The sequence below is a fragment of the Panthera leo genome, chromosome C1 (genome assembly GCF_018350215.1).
Source record: "Panthera leo isolate Ple1 chromosome C1, P.leo_Ple1_pat1.1, whole genome shotgun sequence".
Lineage (NCBI taxonomy): Eukaryota > Metazoa > Chordata > Mammalia > Carnivora > Felidae > Panthera > Panthera leo.
In genome coordinates this window covers 212,191,297-212,203,737 of record NC_056686.1, presented here as the reverse complement: position 1 = coordinate 212,203,737, position 12,441 = coordinate 212,191,297, and the positions used below count along the sequence as shown (strand labels likewise).

General features: G+C 47.7%; 1 protein-coding gene across 10 annotated transcripts in view; it reads right to left on the bottom strand.

Annotated features, from left to right (window-relative positions):
* Positions 1 to 12,441, bottom strand: part of ARMC9 (armadillo repeat containing 9) — a 150,180-nt gene that overhangs the window by 27,240 nt on the left and 110,499 nt on the right. For all 10 annotated transcript variants that reach the window (XR_006205754.1, XM_042950474.1, XM_042950480.1 and 7 more), the window contains one exon: positions 5,925 to 6,029. Coding sequence is in view for 9 of the 10 variants with exons in the window: in XM_042950474.1 (XP_042806408.1) it covers positions 5,925 to 6,029 (105 nt within the window). In the remaining variant the exon portion in view is untranslated. The remainder of the gene's footprint in view (positions 1 to 5,924; positions 6,030 to 12,441) is intronic.

The following is a 12,441-nucleotide window of genomic DNA, read 5'->3' as shown; positions in this document are numbered from 1 at the left end:
TATTTTATTTATTTTTTATTTTGGAAAAGGCTTTAGAGGGACTTTTTTTTTAATATGAAATTTATTGTCAAATTGGTTTCCATATAACACCCAGTGCTCATCCCAACAGGTGCCCTTCTCAATGCCCATCACCCATCCTCCCCTCCCTCCCACCCCTCATCTTTTTTTTTTAATGTTTTTAATTTTTTCTTTTTAACGTGTTATTTATTTCTGAGAGAGTACAAGCAGGGAAGGGGAAGAGAGAGGGACAGAGGATCCGAAGCAGGCTGTGTGCCGACAGCAGCGAGCCCGATGTGGGGCTTGAACTCACGAACCGCGAGATCGTGACCTGAGCTGAAGTCGGAGCCTCAGCTGAGCCATCCAGGCGCCCCTATTTCTTTTATAATTAGAAGGAAGCATACACAGGGCACCTGGCTGGCTCAGTAGCAGGAGCAGGCGACTCTTAATCTTGGGGTTGTGAGTTCAGGCCCCACATTTGGTATAGGGATTAGTTAAAAACAAACAAACTTAAAAAAAAATACAAGAAACAAACTGACAAAGAAATGGATTTGGAATATTTGCGGCTTGGGATTTTTTTCACCTGCTTGTTTGGTTGTGTTTTCACACACAAGAATATGGACTTTTGGTTCCAACTCATCTCCCAATATGTAGAGAGCACTGAGACTTCAACTATCAGTCAGGCAGGGCAAGAATAACTGAAAAGTGATCAGAATAAGCTCCAAAGTGGAGACACATTTGAAAAAAGAAATCTGAAAGCAAAAACTGCAAACCGAGGCCCTTCCGTGTGTTTCCACGGCGGGCAGTGGGATGGCAGGGGCCCGGAGCCCTGCCCTGTCTCCGACGGGCTCGGCCCTGCACCCTGGCCAGCTGCGCCCGCCGCCCAAGTGGCAAAGTTTCCGTGGCCCAGACTCGGGCTTCAGGATCACTGGGGCGGGGTGGGGGGTGGCGGTAATAAAGATTCAGATTCCCAGGCCCGCCTCCATACACATATTCTTTGGAGGCAGGGCTAACCCGTCCTTCAGGCAATCTCTGGAAAACTAAACGAATTTGGGTCTTCATTCGACAGAGGGAGGAAACGGTGGGAAGGGAGTGATGAGCTTTTACAGCAGGCATCCCCCTCAAAATGAGTTTATGCAGGAAACTTAGACCAGACAGAAACTGTGAATATGCCACAGCTGGAGTTCTCTGAATTTTCAGACGCAGCAGGCAATTCACTGGAAAATCGACAGCTCTTCCAGAAGGTGGCACAGCTTAGTGGGACAGGGCAAGGGCAAGCAGCTTCAAATAAACCTGAGAGTGTCCCTTACCCTTTCTCAGCCTCAGCTCTCCTGTCTAGAAAATGCGACACTAGCAGGATTTCCCCCGTAGTTTGTTGGGAGGGACCAAATTAAATGGAGTCAGATGTACGAAGTGGTCTGCACAGGGCTTGGCCCATGACGTGTGCTGAACTGATTTAAGACGTGCCCATTACTGTTGTTAAAGGTAATTAATAATAGGTTTAGACTGTGAAATAAAAACAAAAAGCTGAGATTCTGTGATACGTATCCACGCCCCTTTTAACCGAGGCGACAAAGCTATTTAGATCAGGGCATTCTTTTCAGGAAGGATTAAATGATTGTTCAGCATAGTATGGATGATACAAAAAAAAAAAAAAAAAAAAAATTCAGAAATAAGCAAGGAGAAGTTGGCAAATCATCAGTCTTGACCTGCTGACAGTCACGGCCTAAAGAAGAAACAAGGCGTGCTGCTTTCTACCAGAATTACGAGTAAGCAGCACATTTCTCGTGACCATGGCCGTGCTCAGGCAAGCTTAGGAAGTGACTTGTTCTCTCGTCCCAGCTTTCTGAGTTCTCAGTGGTTGGCGGCACTGTTTGTGGCCTGGGCTCTGCTGTGCACAGGAGCGGTTTGCTTGCACTCGGGAGGGTCAGGATGGCAGCGGGGCCCTTCTGGGAAGGGCGTGGCTCCAAATGCCTAGCAGGGGGTGAGCCACTGGGTCCAGGAATCCTGGGAATGGTTTCCTTCCATCCCCCAATACCGATGGGCTGCCCCTGCCATACCTCCACCCTCACCCCCAAGCCAGTAGTTTCTAAATCATTGGTGTGTACCATACCCAGTTCCTGGGATTATGGTAAGGAGGCCTGAGGAGGGTCCTAGGCTCTATCGTTAAGCCCCATTGAGGGTCTGGGGCTTTGAGAGAGCCTGGGCTAGTTCTGTCCTGCAGGACAGTATCTGCTGCCCCACTTGCCACTCCTTGCTGTTACCTGCATCCCTACCAAGGGCACAGTTTCGTCTGCTCTGTGTCTTTCATAAACTTCTCAAAGGTGACAGCTAGGTCTTAAACTTTTTGGCATTCTGCTATGTGTTAGGCAAATGGCACGAATTCGGTGAAAACTTTTTGAATATAATATTCTGATACAATGTTTCAAAAAGTCAGTATCTTTCAAGTGATCTTGAAAAATCTACAATCTACCTCGTACATCAGAAGACGAGGCGTGAGTGCTTTTGGGCACACAGTCCCTGGTGAAATGTCTTCTGTTTTTAGCGGGTTCCCTCGTTGGGCACGAGCAGTTACGGAGATACGAACTCAAAGCCTTGTGGGTACCGGAGCCAAAGGCACGGCTCTTTGAAATCAATGAGCCCCACACAGAGGCTGGCGGGCTGTCGATTTCAAATCAAGATCGGGGGACTGAGGGCAGCTTAGCAAGACTGATGGGCAGAGACGGCAAAACTGGGAGTGTCCAGTAACGCAGTGGCTGCCCCACATTGTTTTCTAACTTTAGAATTGCTTCCATGACGAGATCCTACAGTGACCTGGTGTGGAGGGTTGAAAAGTGGCCCCAAGTAGATACGCTCATGTTCTAACCCCACGAACTTATGGATGTGGTGAATGTGACATTTGGCAAAGCGGTCTCTGCAGATGTAATTAAGTTAGTGATCTCGAGATGAAGCCATCATCCCAGATTATCCTAGATTCACGACAAGTGTCCCTATGAGACACAAAAGAGAGAAGGGGAGAAGGCCCTGTGGAGATAGAGGCGGAGTCTGGAGGGGTGCAGCCACCAGCCAGGGAACCCCTGGAGCCACCGGAAGCTGGAGGAGCATGGGAGCCTCTCCCCCAGGGCCTTCAGAGGGGGCGTGGCTGTGTGGGCCTCTTGATTTTGGACTTCTGGCCTCCAGAACTGTGAGAGGATAAACTTCCGGTGTTTTATACTAATTTGTCCCTCTGGCACCAGGAAGCTAAGACACTGGGTCTTCTCGTTTATATAATGAATCTTTCTGTACTTTGTACTCGTGTTACTCATATTTCCACCAAAAAGTAACTGACAAACGTGCAGGGAAATTTTCTGCTGGATTCAAAGATGTCCTCCTGGTAAAAGGATAGTGAAGATACGTGAGGGAGATTTAGAACTGCACGCTAGGGTAAAATGACGCCATTTCCAGATGCCATTACCCTGGGTTACCGGGTTACTGGTTGGTCTGAAAGCTCTGCAACTGTGCCCCACCAAGCGGCACGGTTAAGCTGGGAGTCCCAGACGTTCTGTGCCTTGGTTTTTGTTGCTGTTGAAAAACCTTCACCATCCTCAACCTAAGATCGCATAAGCATTTACTTCACCTGGGAGAGGGGCTGTAAATCGCTCTGCATTCACACTTGGTTTCGGTTCGCCAAGTTCTGTGAATGTCCTTGCTGACCATCACATGCCTGCGTGGTTGTGTCTGTGGGAAAGTCCCAACACTGCAGGGCTGGGTTCCCGGTGGTGGCTTCCACCCTCTGAAGATGCCCCACCCACTTGCCTGTTCCATTCTCATCTCCTGCCTATGTAGCAAAAGAGTCTTGCATTCGTTCATTCAATATTTTATTTTTGAGAGAGAGAGAGAGAGAGACAGACAGACAGACAGGGCGAGTGCGTGAGCAGGGGAGGGGCAGAAAGAGGAGACACAGAATCCAAAGCAGGTTCCAAGCTCCCAGCTGTCAGCACAGGGCCTGATGTGGGGCTCGAACCCAGGAACCATGAGATCATGACCTGAGCCAAAGTCAGACCCTTAACCGACTGAGCCACCCAGGTGCCCCAGGAGAGCCTTGCTTTCAAAAACGCACACCTTATCAAATGGAGCCCAGTCCCTCCCTGCCAAAGTCAGTGCTCTTCCAAAGGGAAACAAAGCCTAGTTAGGGCTTCAGACTTCCATCAACAACTTGGAACCCAACTGCCTCATTTCCAACGTTTCTGGAGCACCTCCCTACTTGACTGAAAGTAAACAGAGCCTCCACAGTCAGATTCCTTTGATCCTTGAGACGTTCAAAAGGCTGTGATGGGCTATAGGCCTTGACCATGACCAGAGGCAAGGTGGTGGGTGGTGGTGGTACGGGGGGTAAGGGTGGAACCCCGGCAGAGCCTCTTTGGGTCATCTCCCTTCACTCCTGCCCCCTATAGTCCATTTTCCATCATGCAACCAGAATGAAAATACAAGTTCATACATTAAAACAAGTCAAACTGAGTCACTCCCCTGCTCCAGTACTCTCCCAGCTCAGGCTGGGAGAAAATCCAAAACCCTTGCCTACAAAGCTCCCACAGATGGGCTTCTGGCTGTCCTCTAACGTCGAGTTCCACCAGCAGATTCTGTACTCCAGCCTGGGGCCCCGGAAATTCCTTGACAGGTGAGGAAAACTGGGGCAGGTGTCCAGGGAGAACAGTACCCAGGGTGAGATGAGGAGGGCCAGGATGGGGGCAGTGATGGGAAGGCACTTTCTGCTTCTGTCTACTCCTACAAGGTCATGCCACCTGCACGCACATTCTTTTCCTTCTCAAGTCACTGTCCCTGACTTGTTTGTTGAGCAAGTTGTTCAAGGATTGTTGAAAGACTGGCTCCTGGCCTTCTGCTCCAGCAATGCGAGATGTCAGAGTCCACAGGACTGACCCAGTCAAACACCAGCTTCAAAATTCCAGGAGCTCCTTTTAATGCCAATGGCCTTCACTCCTGTGTGCTCTCCTGTCTGTCCCAGGAGAGCGGACAGGCCCCCATCTCTTGTTCCTCCCTTCAGAAACCTCACACTCCAACATTCCACCTGTTCATTGATGTGCTTTCTGATCAAGGTTTCGTGAGACACCTGCGGGCGGGCCCCCGACACTGCCATCCTCTCCTGGCCAATCGGCAGCTCCCTCCTCACGCCCTCCCCTGTTTAGCTGGCGGGTGGTAACCAGGGGCTCCTAGAGCTGGATGGGCATCGGAGTCAGCGGGGAGCTCTCTGAGCTCAGATGATGGCCCCATCTCAGATGTGTGACTCCACAGGCCTCTTGGATGCCCGGACTGGCCACTCAATCCATCCTGAAACACTCCTCCGTTCCGATTCCCGTGGCGCTACATTATCCTGGTTCTCCTCAAGCCTCTCCGGTCACTTTCTGTCCTTCTCAGAGGCCCCGCTTCTTGCTCCCACTCCTGACCTGCTGGTCTGCCCCTCTGTCCTCAGCCCCTCACTTTCTCTCTCTCTCTCTCCACCCTTTGCTTCGTTAGGCATCTCTTCGCCCGCTCTGATGGTTTCAGCCATCACCGGTGTGCCGATGACTTGCAAACCCGCCAGTCTTCCCTTCTACTAGATAAGGCACATGAAAATTAAGAAGCTGGACAGGTGGGTGATTACTACTGAGGCGGGCACACCTTTGGATGTTAGGAAGGCTCCTGACATGTGCCCTCGTGTTATATCCTGATCTCTTTTCTGTTCACCGACAGCTCTATCTGTGACAGGTAGCTAGGGCCACAGTGCTCTTCAGGGCTGCTGGAAGCAGATTGGCCAACACTCTCATAAACATAGTATCGTAGTATCGTAGTATCGACCAAACCACGCAGTCATGTGTCATTGCAAAGGCTAAACGCATCAATGGCCCATCTCTCCTTTCTACTTCTCCCCCACCCCCTCATGTGGTACTTACTCCCAAGTACTCCGTGGTCAGAAGCTTCTCGCCTGAGAGCTCTCCAAGCTGGGGCTGGATCAGCTCGTCTTTGTCCAGATCAGCTTCCATAGTGTCATGGTCCTCCTGTTTCAAAGGACACACGGGGGTCAGTGCTCTGGATCCCCCTGCTGCACATTCCCAGACAGCTGGGTCCCCAAGTGGGCACCTGTCAACGGAATGAGAAGGCATCTGCCCAACCACAGCAACTGGTGGGTTTGCATTTCAAACGGCTTCAGGGGCAGTCTGTCCTCTGCTCATAACCTGAACCATGAAGCCAAAAGGGAAAATACCAGCCCGCCTCTTTCGGAAGCTGGGCACCTATGGACACCTCCACGGCCACAGGTGTGAAGAGGTTCAATGAGACACTTAATAGTCTCCCTCAGTCACAGCTCTCAGAATTTCTCTGGGAGGTCAAGGGGCCATACAAATAGCCAGGCCAGTCCACCAAGAACTATGAAGCACCTTCACATGCACAGGCCTTCAGCAACTGTACGTTATAGGCTTGTTGTTCTCAAGCAGTTTACAGTCAATAAGTAAGAAGACTCATCAAAAAGAGAAGAGCTGTTTTGCTTTTGGGAAGATGGAGTGGATATACTTTTCCCTATTCCTCCCACCAAGTACGGCCTCAAAACACTGGACGTTAAATATAAAATAAACACAAGAGACCCTGAAAGACAGAGAGAAGGAGGCAGACTGGTTGGGTCCCCAAAGACACAAGGAGTGAAAGGTGCTGAGTTCCCTGGGGTTCCTTGGTTCCTTATAGATTCCACACTCGGGAGCTGAAGAAGCCAGCAGCCCAGCAACGTTTGAGTGGCGAAGACAAAAAAAGTCTCCCCAGAGCCTGATCCTCTAGCTGAAGGACCGGGAAAGGGAGGGCCTAGCAATGACAGAAGTTTTAGAAAATAACCAAACACCGCAGAAAATATTGTGGCCCCGTCCCAACCACACCTGCCAGGGCCTTCGGGAGTCCAGGCTTCTACCCTCACTGGGCTGTCATCGGGCACCCCCACATCCTCAGCTGGGGTGAGACGAGTAGGGAGGGGGAATTTCATCCCTCCTGGGCAGTAATGAGGTTCCCCCATCCCCAGGAGAGAGTGGAGACCACGTGGAGGGCCCAGCCTTCCAGCCGACAGTGACGAGATATCCCCTCTCCCTGCTCTGATGCCGTCGGAGGAGGCCCGGTGGAGATTCATGCTTTTACCACGGCCCACATGTTTCTGTGGTGCCAGGGGAGGCTCTGTGGGCAGCACTAATGAGGCACTCCTTCCTGTTCCAGTTAGAGAGATACTAGTCGAGGCTGAGTAGGGATCCGGAACTCCCACCCCTGTCTTGCAGTAACAAGGAGTCTCCTCCCATCCCCTACCACCCCTGGGTGTCAACAGAGGCTGAGTGTAAATCCTGGTCTTCTATTCACACCTGGCGGCAATGAGGAGGAGACTCACCGCCACCCCCCCCGCACCCCCCCCCCCCCCAACCCACCGCCAGAGCAGTATCAGAAGCAGCCAGCTAAAACAGAAGGTTTCAATTAGATCAAAAGTCTTATAATCCTCAAAATATCTGGGCTTAAATAAAAAATCACTCATCATACCGGGAACCAGGAAGCTCTCTCAAACTGAACAAAAAGAGACGATCAATCGATGCCAACATCAAGGTAACGGAGATGCGACTAGAATGATCTGACATAGATTTTAAAGCAGTTGTCACAAAAGTGCTTCAATGAGCAATTACGTTCTTGAGACAAATGAAAAATTAGGAAGTCTCAAGAACATAGAAAAAGAATAAAATAAACCCAAAGCAAGCACAAGGAAGAAAATAATATAAAGAACAGATATCAGTGAAAAGGAAGAGAGAATAACAAGGGAGAAAATGAGTCAAAGAAAAAAGCTGGTTCTTGGAAAAGATTAATAAAATTATCCTGACCAATGTCAGGAATGAAACAGAAGATATTACTACAGATCCGGGAGATATCAAAAGGATGAGGGATCACTATGAGTAATTCTGCACACATGGGGTTGACAACGCAGATAAAAACACAAACTATCACAAGCCTCTCAATATGAAATTTTGATATAATTTTAAGATAACTTGAAAAGTCCTATTACTACTAAGGAAATTCCTTCATAGTTTAAAAATTCCCCTGAAAGAAATCTCTAGGCCTACGTGGTCTCACTGGAGAAATCTATCAAACTTTTAAAAAAATACCACCAATTCTATATGTTTTCAAGAAAACAAAACAGGAAGGAATACTTCTTATTTCATTTCATGAAGGTTTTGTGTTACCAAAGCCAGAGAAAGACAGTACCATAAAAAGAAAAGTACAAACGAAAGTCCTTCATGAATAAAAATGCAAAAATCCTTAACAACCAAGCTAAGAGAAAGGTAAAAAAAATCCTCAGCAAAATCTTAACAAACAGAATGGAGCAACAGATCAATTATGTTAAAAGAATTATACACCATGACCAAGTGCAGTTTGTTCCAGCAGTGAGAGTCCGGTTCAGTATTTAAAATTTAAACATTGTAATCCATAATATTGAGGGGTTTGTGAAGAAAAAAATCATATGGTCATAGTAATGGATGGAAAAAAGGCATGAAAAAACTCAACATGACAAAAATTCTTAGAAAAATAGGAAAAGAGGAGTACTCGATAAATAACGTAGAGCTGACATTACACTTAATGATCAAAGACTGGAGGCTTTCCCCCTTAAGACTGGGGACAAGGCAAAGATTTCTGCTTCTATTCATTCTTATTCATTCCTAGTGCTAGAAGTTCTAGCCAGAGCAATAAGGCAAGAAAAAAAAAAAAGGAAATAAAAAGCATATAGATCAGAGAGGAAGAAACAGAACTGCCTCTATTTGCCCCTCCCCTGCTCACTCACTCTCTCTCAAAATAAATAAATGAACATTAAAAAAAAAAAAAAAAAGAACTATCTCTATTTGGAGATGCCATGATTGTCTATGTAGAAAATCCCAAGGAATCAACCCCTCAAAAATCCTAGAACTAATAAGTGAGTTCAGCAAGGTCACAGAATACAAGATAAATATATGAAAATCAATTTCTATATACTAGTGATGAACTTAAAACACTGAAATTAAAGATACAGTATCATTTATAATTCACAAAAAATAAAAATTCTTAGGTGTAAATCCAGCAAAACATGTATAGGACTTGTAGGCTGAGAATTATAAAGTGCTAATGAAAGAAACTGAAGATCTAAATAAATGGAAAGACCTACCTTGTTCACGAACTGAAAGACTCAACATAGTTGTTAGTTCTGTCCAAATTGGTACATAAATTTACTGTAATTTCTATCAAAATCCCAGAAGGATTTTTCTGCAGATATATGCAAAATTATTCTAAAATTTATATGGAAAGGGCAAAGGGACTAGAACAGCTAAGAAAATTTTGAAAAATAAGAATAAGGTGGGAAGAATCAGTATACCCAGTGTCAAGACTTCTATAGGTACAGGTTTCAAGACTATGCGGTAGAGGGACAGACATAGAGATCAACAGAGCAGAATACAGAACCTCAAAACAGATGTACACAAACATGTTCAACCGATTTTTAAAAAATATTTATTTATTTATTTTTGAGAGAGAGAGCGCGAACAGGAGAGGGGCAGGGAGAGAGGGAGACAGAGAATCTCCAGCAGGCTCCGCAGAGCCGGAGGCAGGGCTCAAACTCACGAACCATGAGATCACAGCCTGAGCCAAAAATCAAGAGTCAGGCGCTTAACTGACTGAGCCACCCGGGCACCCCTGCCCAACTGGTTTTTGACAAAGGTGTAAAAGCAGTTCAATGGAGGAAGGACTGCCTTTCCAATAAATAGCGCTGGAACAACTAGACACGCATAGGAAAAAAATGGACCTCAATCGAACTCTCGTGACTTATCTAAAAATTATTTTAAAATGGATCATGGACTTAAATGTAATACTATCCAACTGTTAGAAAAAAAATAGAAGGAAGCTTAAAGATCCATGAGGCAAAGAGTTCTGGTACCTGACAACAAAAAGCACATTCCATAAAAGGAAACATTTGATCAACCGGGTTTAATTGAAAATTAAAAATCTTTTGCTGCAAGACCCTGCGAAGAGAATAAAAAGCTACAGACTGGGAGAAGAGATTTGGAAACCACATATCTGATAAAGGACTAGTATCTGATTATAGAACATACCAGAAACTCCCAACACTCAACAGAAAAAACCCAAACAATCCAATTAGAAAATGGGCAAAAGACATGAAGAGACCAAAGAGGATCTATGGGTGGCAGATAAGCACCTACAAATATTCAACATCGTTAGGCATCAGGAAAACGTAAATTAAAACTGCAATGAGATGGCACTCTTCATCTGTCAGAATGGCTAACATGAGAAATGCCGGTGAGGGGGCGCCTGGGCGGCTCAGTCGGTTAAGCTTCTGACTCTTAATTTCGGCTCAGGTCATGATCTCATGGTTTATGGGTTGGATCTCCACTTCTGGCTCTGCACTAAGAGCGTGGAGCCTGCTTGGGATTCTCTCTCCCTCTCTCCGCCCCTCCCCTGCTCTCTTTCTCTCTCGAAATAAATAAATGTATTAAAAAAAAAAAAAAAAAAAAGAAATGCTGGAGAGGATGCAGAGAAACTGGATCCCTCATAAACTGCTGGTGGGAACACAAACTTGTCCAGCCACTCTGGGAAGATTTGGCAGTCTCTTTAAAAGCTAAACACACAACTACATGCGACCAAGCAACTATACTCTCGGGCATTTATCCCAGAGAAAGGGAAACTCATGGTCATACAATACTCTACATGAATGCGTGTAACAGCTTTCTTGTAATAACTCAAAACAGAGAATGACAGATGTCCCCATAGGAGGACGATGAGACAAACCGCAGCACACCCACACCAGGAATTACTGACACACACAAACCTGGATGACTCTCCAGTGAGCTGCGTCGTGTGAAACAAACCAGTCCTCGTGGTTATAAACTATATGATTCCGTCTATGTGACATTCTTGAAATGACAAAACTGTGGAACTGGAGAACAGATTACTGGTTGCCAGGGGGCATGGAGGACAGGGGGTGGGAGGGAAGTAGGGGTGGCTGTAAAAGGGACTTTGGTGGTCATGGAGATCCTCTGGCTCTTGAGTGTCTCAGTGGTAAAATCCTGGCTGTGGTGATATACTATGGTTTTGCCAGATGTTACCACTGGATGGAACTGGGTAGTGGGGGGACCAGCAATGAGATCAACCCAAAACAGACCAGACCTTCACCTGGCAGGGACTAAGGAAGGAATGTGTCTATGAAGGGGGCTGGGTGGCCATGGAAGTGAGAAAAGGGAGGTTGGGACCCTGAGGAAGCTGGCAGTCGAGTGCTGGTCCAGCCTTGGGGCATAGGGATGCCCCAGGCCTGGTGACAACAGTCCCTGAGATCATCTCTAATCAATCCTTCCCCTGATTCCTTGCCCACTCAACAACCTGTAATTTGGCTCCTCTGAACTTGCCAACAAGAAGGAAGAGCTCCATTCTGCAAACATGTGTGGCCCGGTCCTTATTTTCAGACCAGTATCTGGTCATTCTGGGTGCCCTGGTCTCTTGTGAATTTGATTTATCTGAGTCAGGTGTCAAGGGATCTAAGGGCTCACCTTCCCGTGAGGGCAGCCTCCAGGCAGGGCTGTTGCTGGGGGGACAGGCCATCTCTCAGTTCTCTTTAGCACACAGATGGACAGGGCCATCTGCCATCACTAGATAACATCACCTAGGGCAGGCTGTCTTAAGAAAAGGGGGTTTGACTTATTCTAGGTGGTCCCCAAAGGCACAGAGCCTTCTCTAACAATCAGCATTGTCTTACTCGTGGCCTGGGCAGCTGAGCAGACACTCCCCCACCAGCTTACATACGACAGCATCTCTGTGATGCCCTCGTACTGCAGCACCATTGAAGAACCCACCTTGCATTTATTTCCATGGCACTTTACATCTGAAGCTCTCACAGTGACTCCGTCTGGATTACTTTTACTACACCTATTTTGTCTAGTGTGGACCCTGAGCCTGAGAGAAGTGACCAGTCCGCAGTGACAGGCTGGCCTGGAGGCCAGGAGTCTCGACTTTAAGCTGGGGGAAGCCCCTTTCTGCCCAGATCTTTGGGACTCCGCCCCCTGGGGCCCTGCAGAGAAGCCTGTTTCTGAGGAAGCTGAGGCTGGATTGCCCGGGTCTTCTGAGGCCCGAGGGTCCCCACGCCCGGCTGAAAGGGAGCTCAACGGGGCAGAGAGCGAAGGGCAGGGCGCAGCGGCATTCCGGAGCCCTCGGTCCCATCCTTCTCCTTCCTGTCCCGTCTAATCCCAAACAGAAAGTGCACTCCTGTCCTCCCTAGAACCACCACCTTCGAGAGCAACCTCACCCCCAGTCCCGACTCCTCTCCACGGGGCAACTGCCTTCTCCTCCCGCTGCCTTGCCTGAGTCGGCACCTCGGCCCAGCGCTAGTACACCCACTATCCTGAAATTTCACTCGGCGTCCTTAAA